Genomic DNA, 27,469 nt, shown 5'->3' on the forward strand with positions numbered 1-27,469 from the left:
CATGTAAGTACAGTGATGCTCAGTCTTGAAATAGAGATGTGAGTATGTAAGTCAGAGAAGTAACTGTTGATAATTGGTTCAGTTAGTCTTTATTGGTCACAGAGATGGTTTCAGAAATTTGCTATCAGGTCACATGAACACCCCGTTCTTCCTCTCTGTGGGCTGATATCTTTAGTATCCCCAAAGAGTATACAGCTTCATAGAGTTCTCTAGAAATTGACTTTGTGATGTAGTTACATTCTGTTAAAGATGCTAACTTATAGTTTGCTCAAAATTACTACAATAATAAAATATGAAATAAATTTTTTAAAAAAAATACTTGGCAATGCTAAAATAGATAAAATAAACGCAAACCTCACAGGGTTCCTAATGGCTCGCAATCCATTACCTTCTGTCCCCTATCCAAATCCACCAGCTGCTCCCCACATATCTGGGGAGTTATTTCCCTCATAGGTGGGCTCTGAAATAAATCCCAGGAGTTGTTTTAAGCGGGTCAGTCCCCTGTCCCACCAGTCTTTACCTCTGTAAAAGCACAACACACAGCGAGAGCTCCTCTGTCACTCCCATCCCGAGACCACCAACCTTGTCACATTGGGGACATGTCACGTTCCCGTTTCTGACATCCTAAGTTTTTCTTTTCATCTTTTTCAACTCCCCCCGGGTCCCCTCCTCACCCCCCGCAAGGTCACGAATGGTGTATCTTGTCTGCCAGGAAAATTTAAGAATGTGTACTAAATTAAGGATGGTTCTGCATTGCCTCTTGTCTGACCAGCATCTGTGGGGGTCAGCTGCCAACACGTAGCTCGGGTATCTGGGCCGCTCCTGAATACGCGCAGGCTGACCCACTCTCTCCTGATGAAAGGTACCTTCAAGCATGCATGTGATTTTTCAATATAAATTGCGTCTGCTTAAAGCCTCTCTGTGAGAGAATCGCTCAACCAAATGAGATGACTTGGCTGGGACTTTTAAGAAGCTGGATATAAATATCGCTGGAAATTATAGAGCGAGCATAAATACTTCACTCTGAGCTCTGCTGAGCATTTTCAGGATGCTTCTGACCACATCTCTGAAAGCTGAGCTGATACCAGAGGAAGGGTGGGGGAGGTTTCAGGGAAGGGCAGAGTTAGCCAGACGGGATCACCTGGCCTCCCAGGGAAAGGACAACATAATGGCTAACCCTGAGCATGGTTTCCGCGGTGGTCAAAGTAGGGTTTCACTCTTCCAGTCCTTCTCTAATCAGCCGCGCCCCAGTTTTGATGACGGGTGTCCGCAGCTCATCTGAACATCTGCGTGTCTGAGTTCAGACACATCTTGTGAAGACTGCCCTGTTCAAACAGAACATTATGTTCTCTAGAGAGACCCAGTGCTTTGGTGGATGATAAGAACTGCAATCAAAGCTTTGGCAATCTTTAGTACTTTAATAGAATATCTTATTCTCCTAATTCTGTGCAAGGTGCTAAAAAAAATTTATCTAAGATGACATTGGCATAGAGTGAAGTATTTATTCTACTGCTTTAAAGCTACCCATTGTAGAGAAAGGTTAGCATGCGGTGGCGGCAGTGGTGGGTGACGGTGGCGGGTGACGGTGGTGGATGATGGTGGCGGGTGATGGTGGTGACTGTTGTTCCTGAGACACATTACATCAGAATGCTGAGGTCCTCCTTTAAGGTCAAGAATGACTCTCCCCTTAATGCACGCTCCTTTTTATTTTGTACAACACCGAAATTCATGAAGAGGAGAAAAAAAATCACCTACTGTTTGCCTTTCTGCAGTTTTGCATTGACGATTTTATTTTATTCCCTAGGATTTAATTTTATAATGAGATCTCAATGCCAGGTTTCATGTAAGCGATGAGCTGTCATTAATTTATTAGGAGCCAGTGTGTCAGTTTCTTTGTTCTGTCATCCTGCTTGTCTGATGGATCTGAAGGTGGGATGGGTAACAAAGGAGTCACTGAGGTACAGGAGGGGTGTGTGAATACTAACGGTGCTGATGTGGCATTTGGTTTAGCATTATTCTCCAAGACTTCCTCCGACGTGCCTCTGTTGCCCTGTCCCTTTTCCCCTCTCTGCAAGGCACCAGCTTCGTCAACAGAAGAGTAGCTAGGACATCTGACTTTATCCCATTCTTAGTCCTGTCCTTCCCAAGGGAACCCTTCCTTGCCGGCATTGCATCTCTCCCGTTGGAAGCAGAGATGTGCTCGGGGTGCTGTCAGTCACTCAGAATTAGAAGCCGTGCTCTGCATCTGACCTGATGGCTCAGATCCGCCCACAGCCAGCACAACTGGCCAACAGCGGTGGTTTATTTTGGGGCTAGTATAAGAGGCTGCATCTGACAGCTGTGACTGTCAGCCACGGGCTGAGTCTGTCATGTAATGTGGCCTCAACTCTTGTCTCCTCGCCTAGACTGCTCACTAGAAGCTCAGCCCAAATATGTTAAAGGTGGCAAGCGTTATGGACGAAGGTCCTTACCTGAGTTTCAAGAATCCGTGGAAGAGTTTGCAGAGATCGAGCCCCTGGATGGAGAAGCTCGGCCCTCACATACCCCCGCCGGGGATCGCAATGAGGTAAGGAGTCGGACAGGTGCGCCCTCCCCGGCCAGCGGTGGGGACATCCCCACCCACTCCCACGGTGGTGGTGTGGGAACAGGTGAACTGGGGGGAGGGGTGTCATCGTTTGGACATTCTCGTCTCTGTTTCTTATGGAGAGCTGACATTTCTGTGCCAGCCTTATGTTTATGTGTTTTAAAATTCAATGACTTCCACGTTATCTGGGGTCTGCCACTTTCAGCCCTGCTTGGGGATATGTCTCTCCTCACAGCACTGCCATTTTTAGTTGTGTAAAAAGCTGCCCCTTTTGCCCCCCAGCCCCGGCACCCTGCAGTCCATAAACCAGCGTCCGTGGCAGGTGTGAGAGGAAGGCGGTGTGCGTGGCCGTCCTGAGAGCCACGCCTTATCTTTCGTAGCAGCAGACGACAGCTTTCAGACTTGGTTCTTGTGGCCTCGGCTGTCGCCACAGCTCTCCTTCTTGGGTGAGGAGCGCCCGGGCCCGCCTGGTCCTCCAGCAGCCCGATCTGCCTGCTTTACTCATCTCCCTGCTTTTCCTTGTGCACGTCACCGTCATCTACCCGCAAAGGGGAAGCAGTAGCATTTTCTTTATTCTTTCCTTACGGCTCATTTACCAGCATGCCATTTATAGAATGTGGTCGAGAAGGCCGTGCTGAGCAAGCTCTAAATATTTCTTGCAAATCCCAGCTCCAACTGGGGATGCGAATATTTCAGATGTTAACATAAGCTGGGGAAGAGACAGAGTGCCTCAACTTTCTCAACATGGTCTGTCCATTAGAGGTTGGTAGACGTGCACATGTGTATGCTCATTGCTGTCTGACGCCCATGTTCGGCTCCTTAAAGCCCGCAGGAGGCTTGCTCCAATAGTGTCCCCAGCAGCCAGACCTCTAGCATCGTCTGCCTTGAGAATGTCCACAAACCCTGAGATAACCGAAAAGAGTGCATAACCGAAATGAGCAGAAATGAAACCAGCCACAGTCCTGTAATCTAGAAGACACAGGACTGGTTTGCCTATCCCAAGAGGTGGCCACCATGGTTTTAAACACAAGGAATGCGTGGGAACACCTGGGTGGCTCAGTCAGTTCAATGTCTGCCTTTCGCTCAGGTCATGATCCCAGGGTGCTGGGATCGAGTCCCACATCGGGCTCCTTGCTCAGAGGGGAGCCTGCTTCTCCCTCTGCCCCTCTCTGCTGCTAGTGCTTACTCTCTTGCTCACTCTTTCTCTCAAATAAATAAAATCTTTAGAGGAAAAAAAAAAGAAAGAATACTTGTCCTCACACCAGAAGTGAAGAAGCAGTGTCAGACATGTGAGTGAGACAAGAGGAAGAAAAGCAGACAGAGAAAGCTAGAAAGACCCCCAGAATGGTGTAAGAGTGTCATGGGAAAGAGGTGACAGCTGAAGACAGAAAAGGCCATGAGAAGCGAAGAGAACGCTGCCTGCGATATCACAGCACGGGGCCAGTCGGTCTGGAACAGAAGCTACTTCCCTTCTTGGGTTCAATTTTAAACCCTTTTGGGGTCCCTGTGAGTATTTAGACTGGGCTCTTTCCCCAGCAAAACACATGCACAAAAATTTGGCATATCCAATTTCAGAGATGCAAGTGGTTTTCCTACTTGAGTTATTGCTGTGTCCATAATGTTTATGTTGCTGTCAGGAAGGGTACCATTTTATTCCATAAAGTCTGTATCATAGCCCTAAGTACTGTGGAATGTATCTGAGACACTTCTCTCTGGGGAAGAAATGGTTAAAATCTCTCTCAATACTTTAGGGGATAAGTTTCATTATATAGAACACACTTTTAAGGCTAGTATCTCTTGTCTCCCGATGACTTTCAGTACCCAAGGCATTATTATTTGGTGGTAATGAATAAAATGACTACTAATTTTTCGATAAGGTAATTTCTAGTTACTACCTGGGGGTACCCAGAAAGTTCTTGGACAGAGCTGATTTTGTTGCTGGCAGCTTATTTCTTACATCCTTGCTTTATCTTCCAACTTCCAGTGAGACTTACTGTTTAAAAGTGAGACTTTTGGGGGTGCCTGGGCAGCTCAGTGGGTTAAGCCTCTGCCTTCGGCTCAGGTCATGATCTCAGGGTCCTGGGATCAAGCCCAGCATTGGGCTCTCTGCTCAGCGGGGAGCCTGCTTCCCCTGCTCTCTCTGCCTGCCTCTCTGCCTACTTGTGATCTCCCTCTCTGTCAAATAAATAAAAAATCTTAAAAAAAAAAAAAGTGAGACTTTGGGCTCATGTTTACATAATGGTAAGAGTTAAGGCCTAGTTTGGGCAAAATCTTAGTAAAAGCGTACATTGGGAGAACCATTTCACACCATGCCAGGTACTTGGCTCCCCTTAGTCTTCCAGGACCTCATAGATGAGACCTTCTGACACTGTAGATAGATGTTTTAGTACTCAGTGAGCCCTCTCCATGGAACAGCAGATAGAGGCCCCAAAGGGTTCTTTCTCTCTATGTTTGTTCTCCCAGAGGACCCCTACTGACCTGACTTGGCCAGTCCATTGTATCCCGCCTCCCAAAAGCCTTACAGAGGCATTGGATTACCCCCTTTTACCATTTTTTAAATTGCTGAAGGTGGACCCAAGCCAAAGTTCATCTACATGCTTTCTTGCCTAAAAATGAAGTGTTTTGTGAGCTGAATTGAGCCTCTCAGTTCTCAGAGGGATTCCTCTCTTTAAGAGCTGCATGAGTGACATGTTTGGAGTTCCTCTTGTCAACTCTTGTCCTAGCCACCGCCATCCGTCACCCTTGCTGCCTTCACGGATACGTATAGTCCAGTGACGTCGTTTCCTCAGGATGTCGGTCCTACGGCATGCTGTCCTGTCAGGAGAGCGTTCCTGTTTTCTGGCCAGTTTCCACAGAAACCTCGGAGATCTCGGGCCACTCGTGGGCCAACAGAGCTTCATGCTCTGGGTGGCTCGAGCTTGTCCTAGAAGTGTCCTTGTGTCTTTGGGAGTGCCTGCTCATCCTCCTTATGCTAGAGTGGTCCCCACGCAGGAACTGTGGGGAGGAGAACATTCTTAATAACCTGCAGGGTTTGTTTATTCTCAGCTTAGAAGCAGTTGAGAATCTGTCAGGAGTTCTTCTTCACTCTTCCATTGGCTTCTTTTTTCCCTTTGGAAAAGGAGGCCCTTTTGTCTCCTGCCCTTGAGTGTTAAAAATTTATTTCTTGGGTGTGTTTGTTACCAGTGGTTCATACTTCATCTTGGTGTTGCTGGGCAGTCCTGAAGGAGGGAGTGGGGGTGGGGGAGCTGTCTCCTGACGTGAATAATTCACAAGGGGTTGTCAGACGGGAAGCTGGAGATGGGCCTTCTTGGTTTCGATTGTGGGTTTCCTTCGACGCCTGGGACCTGGCTCAGGAAAGGTGAGAACGCTAGCTTGCCATCAGACTGCTGTCTCTGCCTTCCCTGCTGCTCTCAGACACGCCTGATTTTCTCTAAAGTGACTTGAGAATTTTTTGGTGACGATGAAAGGACCTGAACTTGTTGTCAAAAGTTACCTGGAGCAGAGGCCCTTCTGTTGCTGTGTAACAGGAGACCAATTTTTGCTCTTGGATGAATCTTTTGTTTTATTTATCTGAGTATGTGGAGGGGGATGGGCAACTGAATGGAATGTGTCACAGACACCTCTGAAAGCTGTCCTGGGGTGGCTTTCTTCCTTCTAGGAACTCCTTCTATAGGGGTAAGTGAGCAGACAATTATCTGAAGGGATAAACAGTAACACTCCCGCGTGCCCCCCACTTCTTTCTAGGGTTATTCCATAATAGGGAAGTTGCCATGGTTTGACAGTCCATTCCTCTCCCCTGGGTCAGTGGCTCACAACATTTTTTCTGCATCCTTATTCGGGAGGCCTTCTCCCATACGTCCAACCAGAATTACAGGGAATGCGGCACAGTTGTACTTCTCTGCAACTCCTGCCCTCCCTCCCGAGAAGACACCGACACGCAGACCGATGAGAGGGATGCCATTGTAAAGTTTGCTTTCACGCAACTGAACTTATTTCTAATGTAAGTCCCATGGGAAGCTTCAGGCCTGGTTCATTACCTGGAATCCCTCTCACGACCTCTCACGGTCCACCCCCGTGCTGCGCTGCCTTGGGGGGAAATACACGTGGTTGCCCCGGAGGGACTGAATGCTCACCACCTTGGCCTCATCCTCGGAATGGACTATGTGACGATAAACTTTGTTAGGAGGTGCTTTCGATGTGGTAGTTCGTGCACGTTGAACGAATAAAATGGTACACATTTTAATCCTCTTAATCCAGCTTTATTCCAGCAATTTGATTCTTTCCTGCTGAAACAGAGAATCTCTTACCTAGCTATGAAGCACGCCTCCCCTGCCATGTGTGGTTCACAAGACCATAAAGCTATCGCATAGGGAAAGACCTAGAATCTTCCTAAATTTTCAGTGCTAGAATGTGTCTTTCCAAATTTCTTTTGGAAACCCCAAAGCAGAATGTGATGATTCACAAATGACAAGTGTTTTCCACTGTCGGCTGATTGCGCGTTCACCTTCCCATTTAGTGAGTTTATCAGGTAAATGCATTCCCCTTGGGAGTCTGACCGCTCATCTCAGGTGGCATTGAAAGGAAAGTGGTGATTTTTCTTTTCTTTCTTTCTTTTTATGGGATTATTTTCACTCAAGGCGGTTCAGTTGGACATTCTATTCTGAATTAATTGAGACCAACAAAGGGCACATTCTTGATTCCAGTGTAAGATGTGATTAATGAGACCATTTTGGTGGTGGTTTTTGCTTCACTTGGTTAAGAAATAGAAGTGAGATTTGAGGGTCCAAAGAGTATATTCCCTCCCCCCTTTTTATATGCACACCTGGCAGTGGCTACTGAAATGACCTTGAATTTTATTTTTGTGCTCTCTTCTCAGGATAGGTGGAAAAGGGGAGAAACAAAACTAATGCCCAGTTCTAGTCTCTTCCTCAGACCTCGTGGGCGAGGCGGTTCCGTGAATATAATTGGGGCAGGGCCACTTCGCTTTCTGCCCTTGTCGAAAACAGGGGACACCTTGTTAACTGTTTTCCTCCACAGGGAGTAAAGCAGGTCTAGTAAGATTATTATCAGGAGCAGGACGCTTTAAACAATGATTTCTTCAACTATAGACAATTGGAGTGTAAGCCAAAACCAGGCAGTTTAAGTGAGGACCTGAGAGAAAAGTGGAAGCCATTTTCTTCGTCTGCTCAACAATGGCCATGCAATCACCGCTTTGTGTCCGGCCTGTGGAGGGAGGGAGAGGAGGGGTGCTGGGGGTTTAAGAACTCGGAAAGGAACAAACCAACCCCCCAAACTGGTTTTACTACCCTACAGAAAACCAAACTTGGCCAAGCAGTGGGAAACTGACTTCTGGTCCCCTTACGTTCATTTTCTTATGTGCATAACTTTGCCGTTAACCTTCATGAATTATTCATTTATATCGTATAGAGGCAATATTTGATGCCGGAGCAAACATGTTAATAACAGAGAGAAGGTCTGCCAAGAACTTTGGTAGTTGAAATGGACCTATTTTCCCCTTCCTCCCATTAGTTTTTCTTGTTTCAGTCTGACAAAGTAAGCAGTCTTGTTACTGATGCCATTTATTCCCGTCAAACGATGTGACATCATCAAGATAGGTTTTTTGTTTTTATTTTAATGGAATTCCAGCATTTCCTTTTCTTTTTTCTTAAGTCTATTAGAGCCTTTGGCTATTCCCGGAGATGAAATGCTCATTCAAGATGCAATAGTAGACCACTTGAAAGTGATATAAAGAAGTCCCTTCAAAGCTAATAAGGTATCTCTCATTCGAACACAGACCGCCGCTTTCAGACTTTGAGGCTTTGCCGTCCTGGTAAACCTTCCTGACTTGATCCCAGAGGGAACTCCTTTGGCGTCCAGCCCCAACCCCCACGTCCTTCCAGGTCAGCAGTTTCCAGTAATGATTCTCCAACTAGAAAATAAAACAGACAACAAATAAAAAAATCAGCAGGTTAATTTTAATGATAAGAGTAACATTTTCCAACTATACCATTAAGTTTATTTTCCAAATGGAAAAGCAGTGTTCCCTACCAACCGAGAATGGCTCTGATGAGTAAGATACGGTGAGCAGATGTGTTTAAAAACCCCTTTCCTTAGGGACTTAAGAACCCAGTGAACCGAGAATACTCCCCAACCTTGGTAGGAGGAGAAACTTAAGGCTCAAACTCTTAAATTCAGCATTTCTTCACCCTGGCAGTCCTGGAGGTGTTTTGACAGTGTAGCAGGACTCCTCTACATGTGTGTGCCGTTAAAAATCCTACATTAACTCCTGTTGTCGGTGGTCCTTACCTGTAGCTCTTAATTACTGGTGAAGATAAAGGAGGTGATTGGCTTTGTGGTTGAGGCAGAAGACTGGCAACTGAGCAGTTTGACCTTGGGTTCCCAGCGGAGAGATCAGGGGCTGGGCGGTCAGGCCCTCCACTGCCCGGTGTGCCTTCAACGGCAGGGCGACAGAAAGCAACTGAAGTCCCAGGAAGGGTGTCCCTGCCAAAACAGGGGCCCTGCTGGGCATCCTGGGTTCCCAGGATCTGGCTCAGAGCAAAGGCTTTATAGACATTTAGAACTATTCGTTACATATTCCACAGATGCTGTAGTTTTAAAAGGTCTCAAGTTTTTGGTTATAGGCACTCTTCTAAACTGATCTCTGTGTGGGTTTTGCCAGAGACTTCCTAAGACAGTCTAAGACACCTAAGTGTGGTGCCTTCGTCAAATGGATATTACAGCTCCATTTGTTTGGGGAGCTTTGTTATCCCGGCAAATTTCCTTCCTCCTTTCTCTAGGCTTGCAAGGCTTTCCCCTTTCAAAAAAAGGAGAAGGGGAAAAAAAAAACAAAACAAAACCAACACATCTGCTTAAGGCTGCTGAGATCAGTTCAGCCACCTCTGCTGGGAAAGAATAACCCCGTGTGTGCCCCCATAATCGTTTTAATTAGCCATACATTCTGTGGGGCACAGGTCTGCACTGTGGAGCAGATGGCTGGTGGGGGCTGTGACTGGGCTATTGTGGGCGGGGGCCTCACCAGGCCCGCAGGCTACAGATGCTGCCCCCGCCTCAGGGCTGGAAGCCCGGGCTCCAAGAGGCTCAGGCCATCTGCTCTGCAGTCCAGCAAAGCAGGTGGCCCTCCCAAGAAAGCATTCCTGAAAGCAGTTTCTCTGGTGTGGCCCATGTGCGTGGGGCTCCCTGGTCCAGCTAGAGGATAGCCAGAACGCCGGCCACAATGGCCCAGGAGATGTGAAGAGGCACAACCCATGCAGTGGGTGTGGGGCTCCCTTTGTCTGCTTTGGGTCGGGTGGTAGGGGGCTGGAGGCTGCTTTCTGTAGCAGCCATCTCAGGGCCCAGCAACCTCTGACCCTCTCCCCTCTGACTGCTCTCAGTGGGGCTGTGGGCCAGCATGCTGGGCACGGTCATACAGAAGCCCCGGCCACCCCTGCCAGCTGTGGCCACCCAGGGGACACTGCCACCCATGGGGAGGGGTCTGGGGGGCCCTGTTCCTAAATTGAATCACAGATTGACGGCTTCATCACAACTACTGTGTTCCAAGCTATCATTTCTACAGTCTCTCTTGGGTTTGTTCTGAAAGTGGACACTGGTCTATCAGCTGTGTCTTTTCTCTGCCCTTGTCTTAGCTTTGGGCACCCAAATAATAGGAATAGTAATAGTGATATTTATTTGCTTAACAGACACTTAGATCTGAATTTGTAGCAGGCACCGTTTTAAGTGCCTTCCAAGTATTAGCACACCTTTGTAGGCAGGCATGGTGAGATAATCAAGGCGGGTGGGGAGTTAAGTAACGAGGCCAAGGTTGAACACACATAAGTGGGAGGAGCATGGAACTGGGGGGGTCCAGCTCCAGAGCCCAGATCCTTAATCACAACATCATCGTGGCTGAGCTAGTAGCAGTGGCTGACACATCCCAGGTGCCAGGCTCATGCCTCCTCTTCCCCCCGGGGTGGCTCACCAACGCCACCCCCCCACCCCGCGCCTTGTGGCTGAGGCTGGGTACTGAGGGCTCCCAGAGTGCTGGAGCAGGACCGAACCCTGTCTCTCCGCTCAGCCCTGTGATCACGTCCTCTACCATTTTGCCTCCAGCTTCTGCAGTCATTGAAAGTCCCACAGGATGATTTTGAAGCATTGATTAATATCCATTTCTGCAGCGAGAGGTGATATAAGACTTCAAGGGAAAAATTAAAAATCCCTTTTCTGAATTAGTCTCGAGAACACATGCCCGCAATTGTCCCTCCCGTCTCTCCTGACTTTTCCAGAGATTTGTGAGATTCTCTCCCTTCCGATGCTCATGGCTGGTCTGTGCCTGCCAGGCTTTTCACTGCACTGGGTACACCAGCAGCAATGAAAAGACCTTGTTCCAGAATGATGCCTCCTTTTATTGGGCTGTTCTAGTAGGCGAATGAGCTCATTCCCCCAACCTTCCAACCTGACATCCCCCCTTCCCCCTCCCCTTGCTTTTTAATTGGAACTGCAGGCTCCAGGCAGTGGGAATAAAAATGCGCTATGAATGAACTGAACCCCCCCCTCCACCCACCCCTCAAAATTGCAATTTAATAAACACTCAGCCACTGTGTGCTTATCCCTCTCCCTTACTAAAGGAACAGACCCTTGGTGGAGAATGGGGACAAGCACAGCTCGTTCCTGGGCAGCAAACTCCATCTCCAACTGAAGCAGTTGTGGAATGAAACTACAGCCATTCAGCATAAGTTTGCGGCTTCTAGAAGGCTGGTCCTAGCTTGCATCTAGGTTTCTTACGTAGGGCCATGGGAGAAATGTGTGCGTGATCGTCACCCTAGCCGTTTTCTAACAAGTTCTCCCTTACCCACTACCGCTTGCCCAGAGGGTTTGGTTGAGATTGTTGAAGCTGCCCAAGCTGCTTGCCTGGCCTTTAGGAGGCTGGGCTGAACCTGATGCCACCAGGTTAAGCTGCCTCTAGTGTGTCATGATCTCAGGCCCCTATTCCAGTCTCCGACCAGTGTCCCTGATCTTTCACACTCTGCTTAGACCGGGAGGCACCGGCAGCAGCTTCCACCCTCTTGAAGGGCACCTGGGCCTCCTGCGATGCCTCCCCTGCCAGGACACAGGGGGAAGGATGCCGCAGATATCACAGAGGGTTGTGTAGCAAAGGGGAAGTTCTTCCTCTTTCTCCCCATCCCCACAACATATGAAATTCATTTGGTGAGGATTTGAGGGCAGGTGGGTAAAAGAAAAAACAAAGTCGGACCTGTTTGTATTTCTTTTTAAAGATTTTATTTATTCATTTCAGAAAGAGAGAGTGCACAAGCAGGGGAGGGTGGTGGTGGGAGACAGGCCAAGAGAGAGGGAGAAGCAGGCTCCCCACTGAATGGAGAGCCCGATGCAGGACTTGATTCCAGGACCCTGAGATCATGACCTGAGCTGAAGGCAGACACTTAACTGACTGAGCCACCCAAGCACCCCAGGGACCGCAGTGAACATCTAGAGTAGCAAAGGAAATATAATTGTTTGCCACATTCCCTTAACCAAATGCATCCATTCTGATTATGTCTGTTTCCTTCCAGTCTTTGTCTAATTGTATAAATATTTTTGCCAGCAGCAGTTGTAGTGTAGAGAACATTTTTCCATCTCCTCTATGGTTTTGTAATTATACTTCTAATGACTATATTATGATGTATAATTGTACTTTGTGCTCCATTGTTCAAAGTTTAAATTGTGTTCAGTACTCTTATAAAAAGTGCTAAATGTACATGTCTATGAATATGCATTTTTCCTTTGATTTTACTATCATTAGAAATCATGAAATTACTGGGTCGGAGAGTATGAACATCTTTATGGCTTTCAAACATGAAGCAATTTTCTTTACTAAAAGCTAATGTCCATACACATTGCTACCAGTAACATTTAAACAGGTCTATTTTAAATAAATCATAACCTTGATGGTAATAGGACTCTTGTCTTAAATACTACTAATTTAATGGGCACAAAGTGATTCCTTGGTTTTAATTTATACTTTGCTGTTGAAATGAGTCTTTCCCCATATTTGGTTTTTTTTTTTTAAGATTTTATCTATTTATTTGACAGAGATCACAAGCAGGTAGAGAGGCAGGCAGAGAAAGAGAGGAGGAAGCAGGCTCTCTGCTGAGCAAGAGCCCGACGTGGGACTCGATCCCAGGACCCTGAGATCATGACCTGAGCCGAAGGCAGAGGCTTAACCCTCTGAGCCACCCAGGCGCCCCTCCCCATATTTGTTTAACTGTGTTGCCTGTCTGTATTCTTTGCATATCTGCCAGACTTGGCATTTTTCTTATAAATTTATATGAATAACTGATACTGACCCAGGGCTACCCAACTTAACGCCTTAAGTTTAAAACATGGTAATAAAAATAAAATCTGCAAAAATAAATGTAATAAGTTCTGCATAAACACATGCCCCATAAAAGTAAGGTCTTATGCTTGTTATGTGCCAAGCACAATTCTAAGCATTCTACCCAACTCTGAACTATGTACTACTTTATTCCCATTTTGTTGATGGAGAAACTGAGGCAAAAGCAATTCATAAATGTGTCCAGGCCAAATTCAGTAGGTAAGGCAGTCTGGCTCCCATGTCCCCACACGCTTACTAGTTAGGCGGAAGAATCAGGGAAGGAGGGCAATACCGGGAATACTGTTCTGAGAAGTGACTCAGATACACGCATCCAGGCCCATAGAGTCACGTGCCTCTCTGCAGATTGGAGCCTCTCGCACCTCTCAACGAAGTGCCTCCTATTTTAAAATGAATTGAGAAGTGAGCAAATGTGAAATAAATCTTTCTGTCACTATACGCACCTCATTATGTTAGGGATTGTTACTAAGGGTTTTTTTGAAGGTGTATGTTTGCATTTTCCCATCTGTGTATCCTAGTGGGGGCTCCCTTGCTTGTTGGGTCCAGTGATGATATAAATTGTGTTACTTTTCTGTCCGTTTGTGCTGTTAAAAAATTGTTCCCTGCTCATGATTTTGGTAGGTTTTATTATTTTGTGTGATGGTTCTTAGATCATAGAAACCCATTTTATTTGTTTCAGGTGGATTTGTGTTAGGGTGCTTCCAACTGACATGCCGAATGATACATTTTCACAATGTGGGGTGCCAAAGTAGTAGAAGAATTTAATTCTTTGCTCTGTGGGTGAGGAAATAAATATGCCGGGACAGAGAGGCAGGCTGCTTTTATTAGTGGAGCTTTATTGACTTAAATCATTTCCTATGACAACAGTTAAATTCTGCCCGGAACCAGAGGTGTAAGAAACTGGACGTTGGGCTGCTTACCCCACTGCTCCTTCCCCACCCCCACTGTGCCTCCTCCCTCCACTGGGTCAGCAGTGTGTCTTTATGAGGAAATGTGGACTGCTAAAATTGTAATCACAGACAAGCAAAAGTCACACTGTCCCCTAATTTTGTTTCCATAACTACCATGTGTATTAGCGACTTGCAGTTATAATCTGAAGAAGGTGTAGTAAATTTCCGCATTTCGAGTCACGGTCTTGTGACATGTTCTTCACGGTGAGAATGACCACTCCCAGCATTGCCAGCTTGGGTTTCGGTATAGTGTGGCAGAACCGAGGGAACGTTCTGGTGCTAGCTTCAGTCTCTAACTAAAATATGGAATTGTGAAACCCTGGTAGACATCTATCCTTTAGTTCACTGGAGAGGACCAGTGTAAATGAGTATGGGGAGGAAGAAAGTAGATGACCTCAACTCATCTCCGCTTGAATGAGATACTGAAAGTCAACATTCCGGCTTAGAATTTTGGGTGACACACTGTTTGCTGTGAGGGATCCAAGCTCTTGCAAATTGGAGTTAACAAGATGAATTCTCTTGTTGAGTTTCTTTAGGATCCCAGGAAATCAGATCGATTTGTGTAGTTCAGCCATCACAGAGAAAGGCTGGGTATTTGTAATCAAAGGCAGCTTCATTCATCAAGTTGGATCTCTGCTGAGACAGCAGCCCCTTTCGAAAGGGAGAATACCCCCTTCTCAACAGGGTTTCCTGCAATGGTTGTAGAACCTCCCCGCAGGAGTGATTAGGCAGCTTGCTGGCTAGCCAAAAGCTACTGCGGACCTCCTTGTTGCCACTGACTGGAAGTAGACCTGTGCTGTACTTGGTCGGTGGAGCGAAGGCTGGAGTCGGGTTATGCTTCGTGCCCTTGGCTGGCTGCTTTTCTCTAGTACATGGACTACAGATGTATGCTGTGACTTGAAAAAGACCCAGTAGTAACACAGCACGGTAGTCCAGCAAACTGGTCCAGTTCCGGTAATTTTCATGGCTTCTTATGCACTTTACCAGTAACATAGATTTTATTTAACTTGAGCTTTCTGGCCTACCTGTTTTGGGTTGCATTTCTGTCTCCTTCCTCACTGAGTCATGGACACATTAGGCTCATTCTTGCCTCTGTGCTTCAGCAAATAGTGGCTGTCCGTTCCTTTTCAGTTGGCTGTCTTCAGCTCACCCTTCAGGTCTCAGTTCAGATGTTACCTCTTTCAGGAAGTCTACCCTGATTTCCTGAGTCTGGAGGATCCCATTGAGGTACCTTCATAACATTTTGAATTTCCCCATCATAACACTTCATATGCTACAGTATTGTAGTTTCTGTGTTCTTGTCTGCATGTCTTCATTAGCATATGAACTTCTCGAGGCAAGAAATGTGTTTGTTCTGTTCATAGTTATATTCTGAAGATGTACCATAATACCTCGCACCCAGTACACATTGAAGAACAAATTCATAAATGCATGGTATGAATTTTTTGTTGGTTGACGGATTCTGAATATTTGCTTTGGCTTGGTTTTATTGGCTGTGCTAGGTTTTGCTGTTGAATGAGTCAGTTTGCACATGTGAAAGGCAAATCCCTAGTGAAATAGAGCAGGCTGCTACCTGGTGTTTTTTAGGAGTCTGTTCTGGATTGGCGGGTTGACTCCAAAGAGCCCACCTGGAGGGTTCTGAGTCATGAGACTCACCCAGCTGATGATTCCAGAACCAGAAAGTGCTCTGATCTTGGAAAAACTGAATATGTACTAAAACACGCTAATCTTCTCTCACCTTCTCTAGCACTGGAAGACACAACGCAGTGAGGAGTATGAAGCAGAAGGTAGGAACTGAGTGTGTGTCCGGCTCTGCCCATCACAGGGCACTCTACACCCCCCACTTCCTGCATCTCCCAGCCTTCTTCCCAACAGCTACTCCTAGGCTGGAGGCCAGCTGCGAAGTAACCTTAAGAACAACGTTCACGAGAACAACCTCATTTCCAGGGGAACGTTCATAGTTTTAAAACCCTAGCCTTTAACCTCATGCAAGGTATGGCAACTAAGATGTGGGATTTTACTTATGGATCAATTACTGTCTCATACAAACTTTCAAATTAATCAATGGGCAGTCCTAAAACTAAATAGAGCCCTTTTAAAACACACTCATTGACAAGTTTCCCATGGTTTGAAGCCGCTGCAAAGCCTGTTGGACTTCCATGGCCAGCAGATGGCACTGTGGTTCAGCGAACAGAACTTCCCCGATCCTGCGCAACGCCCCCCCTTCACAGCCTACCCTGGTGAAGCTCCACTTAAGTGTAATTACTGTGTCTAAACTGGAAAGACACAGCAGTAAGGAGCTTAATTTCTTCAATAAATAGTAAGGGTAGCACTAAATGCACTTCTCAGCCTCATAAGGTTCTTCCAGGCACACAAAATTGTGCCAGTAATTATCTCATGGTTCAGTAACGACTTCATAAATCTCAAACGCGCAAGTGAAAAATTTAACTTGAAGTGAGAACTTTTAATAGAGGATAAATACATTTTGATTTTTAAATGGGAAGTCTGACCCTTAAGTGCTCAAATAAACTCTATCCCTAATGTTTAGATGATGAGTCACTTGCATTTTACAACCATGTACTCTTTCAAGTGGGTTTGTAGGGCAGAATATCTAAAGGTGTAAAGATTTAGAAAGAGGCTAATCCTGAGACTCTTAATGATTGTTTTGATATTTATCATGAAATCATTTCCTTCTCAGTAAAAGCAGTTCTCATGCTTGGACTCGAGGGAGTGGCGATAGTGACGTCTGGCAGCTATAGTTGGGGCAGGGCATAGAAGTCTCTTTGGACTGGTTCTCAGCTAGCCTTCTCTTCCAATCACACCAAAGCCTGAAGCCTGTGCATGCTTTCAGTTGGAAGAAAACAAACCTACAACCTTTGTATGCTTGTGTGGGAGGTGTTTCTTGCGTGGTGTAGAAGAAGGTGCCTCTTGGCTCTAGTTGCAGCCCAAGAACCCGTGGTTCCATTTCATTTGAGCTGCACATTCATATCAAAATGGAACCAGCATCAATAGTCTCGTTCCTGTAATACCGACTTTTACAAAACACAATTCTCTTTGAGGATAGGCTTGCTCTCCTTGCACTTCCTTTGCGGACAGCACAATAGATGTTTTTATTTCAGGTCAGTTAAGATTTTGGAACCCAGATGACTTGAATGCCTCACAAAGTGGGTCTTCCGCTCCCCAAGACTGGATAGAAGAGAAACTACAGGAAGTTTGTGAAGACTTGGGGATCACCCGTGATGGCCACCTGAACCGAAAGAAGCTGGTCTCCATCTGTGAGCAGTACGGTCTGCAGAATGTGGATGGAGAGGTAAGCCTTGAGCCATGTTTTCATTCAGGAATAATAATCATGATAAAATCTATACAGGCCACAGGCTAGGAACAGCCGTGTTTTGGCTTCCTGCAGCATGTTACGGAGACTCTAGTCTCTTTTTTCTCCTAGGAAGTAAGCCATGAAGATTCTTTCTGGAGAAGCTCATGTTGTGTTATGGGGAGTGGCGGGGGGAGGACCAACCCTGACAATAGCTGACACCTCCTGGGCACACACGATGTGCCCCTCACTGTGCTAAGCGTGTTACCCCACATCATTATCAGCCATGACCTCAGTGCAGCCACCATGTCAAATGTATTTGTTGAAGTAGCTTTCACTGAGCAAAACGTGGGAAAGACTCCGAGGCCGGATGACACAGGGAGTTGAGAGAATGGGAGCTGGCTGAGTGTTTATTTCAAAAGCCAGGCTGATGAGTTTAGGTTTTTGGAGAGATCTCCGTATCAACCATGGGTTCTTCAGTAGGACAAACATGGATACTGAGGTGGGTCTGAGCTTTCCTTGTGGGGCATATTGGTGTCAGAACGGCCTGTGCAAGGGGCCCAGCCGGGAGCCATCACACTTTTCTGGTCATGAAGAAATGGAAAAGGGTAGGTTGGTAGTTTTGAAGGGACACAGAAGAATCTTGAAAGACTCCTGCTTGCTGAGATTCTGAGTTTTATCTTTTCTGAAGAATGAAGAGGGGAATGGCCAGGACTGCATACTTGAACGGCCGTGAAACAGGAGAAGTGTTTTTCCAAGAGTTGAAAACAAGGAGGGACTCAGAGGTTAGGGCTGCAGTTATAGTTGGGGAAGTCTTGGGTTATAATGATGCTTCAAACCATACTTTCTGCTTGCGCGGGGGCTACGTGGTATTATTTTCCTAAGCCAGAAAGATATTCATCATCAAAAGCCACCAAATAGCCGAATTTGCAGAAAAGCCTTTTCCCTGCTTCTCCCTAGAATGTGTGACTGTTCTGTGCCCTTGACTACCTTCTTTTTTTTTTTTTTTAAGATTATTTATTTTTTTATTTGACAGAGATCACAGTAGGAGAGAGGAAGGGAAGAGATCACAGAGAGAGGAAGGGAAGCAGGCCCCCTGCTGAGCAGAGAGCCTGATGTGGGACTCGATCCCAGGACCCTGAGATCATGACCTGAGCCGAAGGCAGTGGCTTAACCCACTGAGCCACCCAGGCACCCCCCTTTGACTACCTTCTTAATGGCTCAGTGGTCCTTTATTTTCCAGGGTTGGTTGTTGAATCATAAAATTAAATTCATCCTCCATACTGTAAACCAGCACAGTATGCAGAGCCTTGGGCAGTTTTGCCAAGAAATATTGCACACACTTGGATTATTTCTCTAAGAGCAATTCTTGGGATAATCTGTAGCCATTTGCGGGGAGTTGCATTTTCTTCCATGGTGGAGTTTCCAAAGCCCAGGAAGAGAAGTAGCACAGCTGGTTATTTTCCTCTGATCGAGAATGAGTAAAAGATTGCTCATTGAATATAGCTTGTACTTAATGTCTCCCCCGCCAAAAAAAAAAAAATCATGAAATACTATAGTACTTCATACGACTGGCTCTAGACCACAGAGGAGCCGAAAGTTCAAGATGATCTCATCACCCTGCAACTTGGGATCATGGGATTTCATGACTGAAAGCAATTATGGATTTAGGTCTCTCCTCATTTTATAAAGAAAGTGATGTCCCTGCTGCTTGTTACCCTGAAGGGGAACTACATTGCCTATCTCATGTACCCTGCTTTCCAGAAACAAGGACAACTCTAGGGCAGGAATAGCAAATTATGGCCCTAGATGCCAAATATGGCCCAAATTTGGGGGGCTTTTGGTTTTCTCCTTAGGCCTGCCAAATGTTTAAAACTGAACTTTTGCTATACTTTTTTTTTTTTTTTTTTAATTAGGAGATTTTTCTAAGAACCAGAGTATTTGACTCCATTCTGCTAGCAGTGGGAGGCGACTGGCTAGCTCCTTTGGACAGGGCTTGTGCTCATGTGCTCAGTTCCCGCTTTAAATGGTGCCACTCTGTGATATCTGAAGACCACCCAGCCTCATCTATCTACGTCACCTTCCTGGCCTCTCTGGGTATTTGGGTCTGTTAACCCTAATCTGGTGCATCATTTCCCAACTGACACATTGGGAAATCAAACATCTGAGACCCGGCTGGTGTGTCATGAGGAGTAAGAATGTCCTCAGAGTTCTAGATTTGGCTCCTGTCCAGGGCCCGGGGGGGTACCCCTGTTGATGCCCATTTGCCTTGCATTCTGTTCAGCCCAACCCTGCTTTCTCCAGAGTCCAAAGGCATTTCTTTGCCACTTGTCCACTCTGCTGTGTGCAATTCCTAGTGGGACTCACTTGCTCTGCCATTTTGAAGGGATGAGGCAATGGGTTTTTAGGTATTTTGGAAACTATGCATAGGCTTAGCCGAGGTCACAAGACCAAGCAGTGTGGAGCTAAGGTTGGAGTCAAAATCATGCTTAAACTTTGGTCAGCACACCTGGATTTACTGTGACTTCAGGCTTGGTGGACCTCCAAGAAAGTGGTCTTTTGGTCAGTAAGAATGAGACAGAAATGCTAAAAGATCTTAGTAACCTCAGAATCTCACCCAAATACTTTTCCATTGGTTTTACCATTTAATTCTCTCTTAGGAACTGTTCTTCTTCCAGAGATTTCCACTCTTTAGAATGGTTTCTTTTTTCTTTTTTTTTTTTTTAAGATTTTATTTATTTATTTGACAGAGAGAAATTACAAGTACACTGAGAGGCAGGCAGAGAGAGAGAGAGAGAAGGAAGCAGGCTCCCTGCTGAGCAGAGAGCCCGATGTGGGACTCGATCCCAGGACCCTGAGATCATGACCTGAGCCGAAGGCAGCGGCTTAACCCACTGAGCCACCTAGGCGCCCCATAGAATGGTTTCTTAAAAAAAAAAAAAAAGAAAAGAAAGAAAGAAAGAAAAGAAAAGAATGGTTTCTTGTTTCAGAGACCTCTCCAGAGGAAGTGGTATTTTAAAAAAAAGAATAGAAACAGATGTTTCCTATTGGATGTGACTTGGAAAGAAGCATTTGAGATAAATGCCTCAGGCACTTCCACAAATAATAAAATTAACAGTTATGAGATGACAAACCCTAGCAATAGTCCAGACTGGTGAAATGAATATTCAAAATTTGAAGATGTGTCACAAAGAGACCTTTGTTAGAATGGACCCGGTTGCAGACTCTACTGCCTCAAGAGTATTTCTGCTGCTTTTTATTGGTTCCCTTGCCACTCAGCAACATGGACATCACCTGAGAGCTTGTCAGAGATGCAGAATCTGGAGCCCCTGCCCCCAGATTTATATCAGCCCCGTGATAGCAGAATCTGCATTTTAACAAGATTGTTAGGTGATTGGTACAATGGAGATGTTTCTGTATAGAAAAATCTTAGCCCCCAAAGTAAAGAGGAATCCAGCTGTCAGGAAAAAGGAGGTCATTGCCTTTCCTCCCCATTTCGTGGTGTCAGTGACTCATGCTGCTTTATTCATCCCTTTATATTCTTCTGTTTAGCTAGGGCACAAACCACCTCCTAGGCAAGCCTCTGGAAGGGACTATAGTCCGGTTTTTCCTTCCCCGGTTACATGATGAGGACCACTTGGTTATTGTTAGAGGGTACAAAATAGCCAGACAAAATTCCCTTCTCTTTACATCTTTTGGATCCTTCTGTTGAACACACACAAATCCATCTCAGCTGATCTTATTTCTCCTGCGCTAAAGCATTAAATAAAAACCCAAATATGCATTGCTGTCCAAGTAGTGCTCTAAATCCCAGGTCCTGGGTTTCAGACCCAAACTCTTAGATCATTGCAGTCTGTCCCAGACCAAATTCTGCTGTGCTAATATGCCAATTTCAAAAATTCAGTATAAGCAAAATATCATGTAGAGTCACCACAATATAATGGCTTAATGATTGTCAAAAAAAACAAATTTTTTTATTTTTTTTAGAGAGGTTGGGGAGAGGCAGAGGGAGAGAGAGACTCTTAAGCAGATTCCATGCCCAGTATGAGGCTGGCCTTGGGGCTCCATCTCATGACCCTGAAGTCATGACCTGAGCTGAAATCAAGAGTCTGATGCTTAACCGACTCTGCCACCCAGCTGCCCCCAATCCAAGCTTATTTCTTTTATTACAACACTGGGAAGCTAGACCTTTATATGTTTTTAAGTAATTTTTTAATCCATAGACAAATGTATAGCAACATTACAGACGACCCATTTGAAGAGTACGAATAAAAGAAAAAACAGGTAATTGTTAAATTGCATAAGATTATGAAAATGGACATTTACTTGGAGAAGGAAGTGGAGGAGGAAGGACATATTACTGAAAAGGAAAATAAATTCAGTGAAATGAGAATAAAGGGACGTGTTCTATTCCTGGAGCTCTAGGGTCAACAGTGGTGCACCAGTTCTACTGACCACAGATGTACTTTGGTCTTGTGTTATTTTCAGGGAAATATTGAAAGTAAGTGGTTACTGTTTTCTAGATGCTTGAGGAAGTCTTCCATAATCTTGATCCTGACGGTACAATGAGTGTAGAAGATTTTTTCTATGGCCTTTTCAAAAATGGAAAATCCCTCACACCATCAGCGTCTACTCCCTACAGACAGTTGAAAAGGCACCTCTCCATGCAGGTAAGAAAAGCAATAGGAAGTGGTTTCTCTGTGGGTAGAAGTTAGAACCCATTTGAATCATTTCTAATGAATTAACCTGTTGTCTAAAGAAGGAGGAGGAGGAAGAGAAAGAAGCCAAAGAAGAAGACAGACTAAACCACCGGGAAGGAAAAGTTGGGTTTGAAAAGTGACCATAAATTACAGAGCGGGAAGCCACTAATTAGGCTCCTTAATGTTAGCTGTGGATCAGAAGAAACCTGGTGTTAAGCAGACACTTCTATGTTGAGGGACTCGCTACCAGATGGACTGTTCTTGATAAGCTTTGCATTCTTGACTCACTTGGGAAAGAAAGATCAAAGGGGCTGTATGACTTGTTTTTCTAGTAGTGTTAGAGAGAGATGTCTCCTGCTCATTGTGGTCAGGACTGTCCAGTTTGGGTCAGCATCTGGCTTAAGTCTCTTTCTTCTTCCAGTCCTTCGATGAGAGTGGCCGACGCACCACAACCCCATCGGTGATGACAAGTACCATTGGGTTTCGGGTCTTCTCCTGCCTGGATGATGGGATGGGCTATGCGTCGGTGGAGAAGATACTCGACTCCTGGCAGGAAGAGGGCATTGAGAACAGCCAGGAGATCCTTAAGGTATGGCAGCTAACATGGGACAAATAGGACAAATTGGGGAAGGATTGAAAATTCCAAAACTTTTGAAACTGATTTGATTTGATTTCTCCTTAATGATTTCTTGAGATCTTTTCATAAGATCTCAGAGATAAGAGGTAACTTTTCTTACCCCGTGTGACCAGGAGTCTGTTGCTAACTACTTTCCATGTTCATAAATCTTAAACTATTGAGAAGTGCAATGCTTTTTAACGGATCTCTTGTTGATAAAGATTAGATTCATATTGTTGTATTTATTTACAGTGCCAGATAGTATTTTTTTAAACATGCAAATAAGTACGTTATTTTTTCCTCAGAGGGAACTTAGATGAAGATGGTCCCTAAGCAGTCACTAAAGAGACGTAATTATCCAGCTTCTTGACTATACAGTCTACTTCTCTGAGTGTGTATGCCCTCCCCTGCTTCTGCTTTAGAGGACAGAACCTGTAATCATCTTCAACTTGTGATTTCTAGGCCTTGGATTTTAGCCTTGATGGAAATGTCAACCTGACAGAATTGACACTGGCTCTTGAAAATGAACTTCTGGTCACCAAAAATGGTATCCACCAGGCAGCTCTGGCCAGCTTTAAGGCTGAGATCCGGCATTTGCTGTGAGTTGAGTAGAAGGTTCACCTGCCCCATTCCCTTTCCCACTCGAGCCACACGTCCTTTAGATGCCCGGGACACATTCTGTGCGCACATGTGGCTCAAGTCCTCGCACCTCACTACTGTGGAAACCAGGTAGCACTTAGATTTGCGTTAGGCTTTTGAAGGGGGTCGTGGAAATGTCTTTCTGTTTTGGAAGGGTTTGGGTTGTCTTGGTTTTGGCTTTGTGTTGAAGCCAGATGAGAACCTTTCTGGGTCTCCTTGTTGCTTCAAGACAGTTTCTCTTGAACTTGTTCTCTTTCTCCTTCTAGGGAGCGGGTTGACCAAGTGGTCAGAGAAAAGGAGAAGCTACGGTCAGATCTGGACAAGGCTGAGAAGCTTAAGACTCTCATGGCTTCAGAGGTGGACGATCACCACGCAGCCATAGAGCGGCGGAATGAGTACAACCTCAGGTGTGACCAGTAGGGCCACAGCCCTCCCTCCTGCCACCCTGGCCTTTCGAGGTGGGACTCAGCCTGCCCACCTGCATGGCCACACCTGGGCTGGGGCAATGTAGGTGTAGTCAAGCCTAGAGGAAAGCAGGGCATGTTAGATCCTTTAAGGAGGTTCCCATCTCTGTGACCCTGTGTTTCCATTTTTGGTGGATCTGCAGAGGCCCTCCGAGGGATTGGATGGCAGCTCGTTGGTCTTCCCTTCTCACAGGAAACTGGATGAAGAGTATAAGGAACGGATAGCGGCCTTAAAGAATGAACTCCGGAAGGAGAGAGAACAGATCCTGCAGCAAGTGGGCAAGCAGCGTTTGGAACTTGAGCAGGAAATCGAAAAGGCAAAAACAGAAGAGAACTACATTCGGGACCGCCTTGCTCTCTCTTTAAAGGTAATCCTCCTAGGAAGGTCTCTGGCCTATGTCCCTGCTGGGGATACTGCCGGAAAACTAGGGCTCTATAAGAGGGTGGGTCTGTACATGACTGAGTCCCAGGATTCCTGGAAGTTTGCCCTGCTGGTCATGACCCGGACAAGGCCAAGCCCCTGCTGGGATCCAGATTTCAGAAGGAGCCAGGCTTCTGGTTTGCCCACAGTGTTGATTAGTGTATCTTGTTCTTCCCCCTTCCACCTGGTCAATGCCCTCTCCCTTCCCTGTCTCCTACCCCAGGTCAGAGCAGATAGTATTGTCTCCTGCCACACAGCTCAACAGTTTTGTTTCTTTGCTTCCAAATATGGCTATTGCCTTATACATCCTCCTTTCCTGTGTCTCAGGAGAAGAAGCGATCTTTCTCTTTATTGGACTCTGATATGGTACAGTGTAGTCTAAAGGGGGTTGGCTGTGGACTCAGACTTCCGAGTTCCATTCTGGATACCACTACTTACTGGAAAAGTTTGGTCACATTATCCCAACCTGTTTCCTGATGCCCCAAAATGGCGTCATTGTGATGTCTACCTCAGAGCATATTTAAATATGTGGCGTTTGTAAGGTAATAAATATACATAGAATATGAAATATTGTTCCTGAAACTCCACACATCAAAAACTGAGTGAATTCTCCCACTCTCACTATCAAATTGGTTCCTTTTCGGAATTTCCTCCTTAGTCTCCATCATTACCATGTGTTGTCACAGAAGCTAAGATCCTCAGTCGTCCTCATTCATCGGTCTCTCAGACCTGTTGATGTTCTGAAAGGTCTCTCAGATTTATCCCCTTCCTCTTCGTGTCTGCAGCCTCTGCACAGGTTCAAATTCATCAGAATTTCTCAGCTGACCTCTGTGCACCTTTTCTCCATCTACCTAACCCCCATACGGCCACCAGAGTTACCTCACTTAAGAACTGACTAAAGAACATGCTGTTACCCTTAAGGTGCAGCCTGGTAGCACTGAAGGCCCCTGGAAGGGAGCCTGGCCTCCTGCTTTTCCAGCTGCAGGTCCCGCCAGTAGGCCCCCACCTGCCCTCACCTGTCTCGGTTCCTCAGTGGGCTTTTAGGCTCCTTCACTGCTTTTTCCAACATGGCCGACTGCATGACATTTCATTCCCATGATGCTTGCTTTTTTCTTGCCGGAAGATAAGGCATCGTAGATGATTGTATCTATATCTGTCTCCCTCCCCATGGTCCAGACTGTGTTTTCCTTGTGGTCAGTAACAGAATCTGACTTGTTAGTTTCTAGAGGACCAGCACAGGCCTGATACACAGAGATCACTCCTAACTGTTTTGACATCTAAATTTAGACATACTTTGAAAGATTAGAGTTTTAGAACTGGCATTTTGAGAGAAGGTGATTTTTTTTTTTAAGGATAAAAAAAAAACTTCAAGCACATTCTTTTTTTATTCCATATTGCTATGTGAGGGTGTGAACAAGAATGTATTAAAAATATACTGGCTTTATATTCTTTTGGCAAAATATACTCTGAAAATAATGTTCTTCCAATCAGCCTTTAACACTGGAACAGAACATATGTCAAAATGCACGTCTGGGAGGTTTTATTTATTTATTTATTTATTTATTTATTTTTAGCAAGTGTGACTAGAAATCTCTCTAACAATTATTATACATACAGGTTAAAAAAATCTTTTATGACATCAGTTGATGTATTATTGTATTATTATAATTTAAACATACAAGTAATGAAAAATCTTTATGTGTAACTTTTATATCTTTAAGCCAAAATAAAATTATAAATATAAATCAAACTATATCATCAGTAAATAAAAGCAATGTTCATTTTTCTCCTTTTAAACTTTTCTGAGTTCTTTTTTGCTATCAGATGAACAAGATATCCTGCTACCAATTTTGACAATATATTGAGAATGTTTTTCATGTCAATAAATACTCTATTGCAACACTAGCCCATAGAAATACAATGCAAGCCAAATATGGAACTTCAAATTTTCAAATGGCCACATTGAAACAGGTGAATTTAATCCTGAATTATTTTTATTTAATCCAGTATCTCCAAAACATTACTTTGACACATAATCAAGTTATAAAAAGTATTATTAAGCCATTTTGCATTTTTGCACTAACTCCTCAAAGTCCGGTGAGTATTTTACACACTTAGAGTGTATCTCATATAACCACATTTCAAGTCCACATGTGACTGCTAGTCACTACCATATTAGATAGCATCGTTCTGTAAGGTCAAAGAAAGAGGAGGTAGATTTTTGGGTTATAAGATAAATATCAGGGGCGCCTGGGTGGCACAGTGGGTTAAGCCTCTGCCTTCGGCTCAGGTCATGATCCCAGGGTCCTGGTATCGAGCCCCGCATCGGGCTCTCTGCTCAGCGGGAAGCCTGCTTCCTCCTCTCTCTCTGCCTGCCTCTCTGCCTACTGCCTACTTGTGATCTCTCTCTGTCCAATAAATAAATAAAAAAAAAAGATAAATATCAGTTTTTTATATTTACTTTTGTCCTCTCTAATCTACTGAAACTTTCAAGATGAACAAATTCAATCTAGAGCACAAATTAATTTATGCATCCTCCCAAAAGATTCGACACTTTTCTTATTTTTAATTCTGTGCCCATTTAATTTCTCCATATTTCTTCAGGAGAACAGTCGTCTAGAAAATGAGCTTCTGGAAAATGCAGAAAAGTTGGCAGAGTATGAGAATCTGACAAACAAACTCCAGCGAAATTTGGAAAACGTGCTAGCCGAAAAGGTAAATCTGTTTAAATTTGATCTCCTGACACGCAGCCCAAAATGTAGTTTACTCAAAAGTGCAGAAGCAACGCCCCCAAGGAAATTTCTATTAGAGAAGTATTTTGATGGCTCAAGGAGGCCGTAGGTTTGGCAGGGATATAATTTCAGAGCTTGGATACGAGGGAAAATACTGCCTAGCGCTGAGACGTGATCCCTGCCCTTGCTGAACACATTTGTCTAGTATTTTCTTCCCACCATGCAGTTGGTAATGTTCTGCTTAAATATCACATTCCTTTCATACTCAAGAGACCATCCTCTGGGTCAAGAGACCATCCTCTGGGTGAACACCAGGATCTGAGGCTTTTGGTGGGTTAAAGGTCCAAGAGAGATACTTGGGGAAAATGAAAACCATGCCCTTTCTCTGTTTCTAGTTTGGTGACCTTGATCCCAGCAGTGCTGAATTCTTTCTGCAAGAGGAGAGGCTGACCCAGATGAGAAATGAATATGAGCAGCAGTGCAGGGTGAGTGACTAAGGAGAACCCAACAGGTGCAGGAGGGCCGGGGTTCAAGGCCCATGTCACCATTTAAATAGTGACCATAGGCAGGTCACTTAATAATCTGTGGGCGCCTCAATTCCTCATTGGTAAGACGGGAAACATGAGGGTACCCGCTCAGTAGCTTGTTGTGAAGAGTCAATGGGTGAAT

General features: G+C 45.1%; 1 protein-coding gene across 18 annotated transcripts in view; it reads left to right on the top strand.

Moving 5' to 3' along the window:
* NIN (ninein) overlaps nt 1–27,469 on the top strand; it is a 98,871-nt gene that overhangs the window by 30,785 nt on the left and 40,617 nt on the right. For 11 of the 18 annotated variants that reach the window (XM_082735130.1, XM_082735132.1, XM_082735133.1 and 8 more), the window contains exons 5-14: nt 2,406–2,566; nt 15,666–15,705; nt 17,038–17,228; nt 21,752–21,898; nt 22,350–22,517; nt 23,007–23,143; nt 23,450–23,590; nt 23,841–24,015; nt 26,673–26,783; nt 27,196–27,285. In XM_082735130.1, coding sequence (XP_082591256.1) covers nt 2,406–2,566; nt 15,666–15,705; nt 17,038–17,228; nt 21,752–21,898; nt 22,350–22,517; nt 23,007–23,143; nt 23,450–23,590; nt 23,841–24,015; nt 26,673–26,783; nt 27,196–27,285 — 1,361 coding nt within the window. Of the gene's footprint in view, nt 1–772; nt 863–2,405; nt 2,567–15,665; nt 15,706–17,037; nt 17,229–21,751; nt 21,899–22,349; nt 22,518–23,006; nt 23,144–23,449; nt 23,591–23,840; nt 24,016–26,672; nt 26,784–27,195; nt 27,286–27,469 lie in introns of all 18 variants that reach the window. The other 7 variants (XM_082735134.1, XM_082735135.1, XM_082735123.1 and 4 more) reach the window with 1 other exon arrangement.

The sequence above is a fragment of the Mustela nivalis genome, assembly GCF_964662115.1.
Source record: "Mustela nivalis genome assembly, chromosome: 6".
NCBI classification, from domain to species: Eukaryota; Metazoa; Chordata; class Mammalia; order Carnivora; family Mustelidae; genus Mustela; species Mustela nivalis.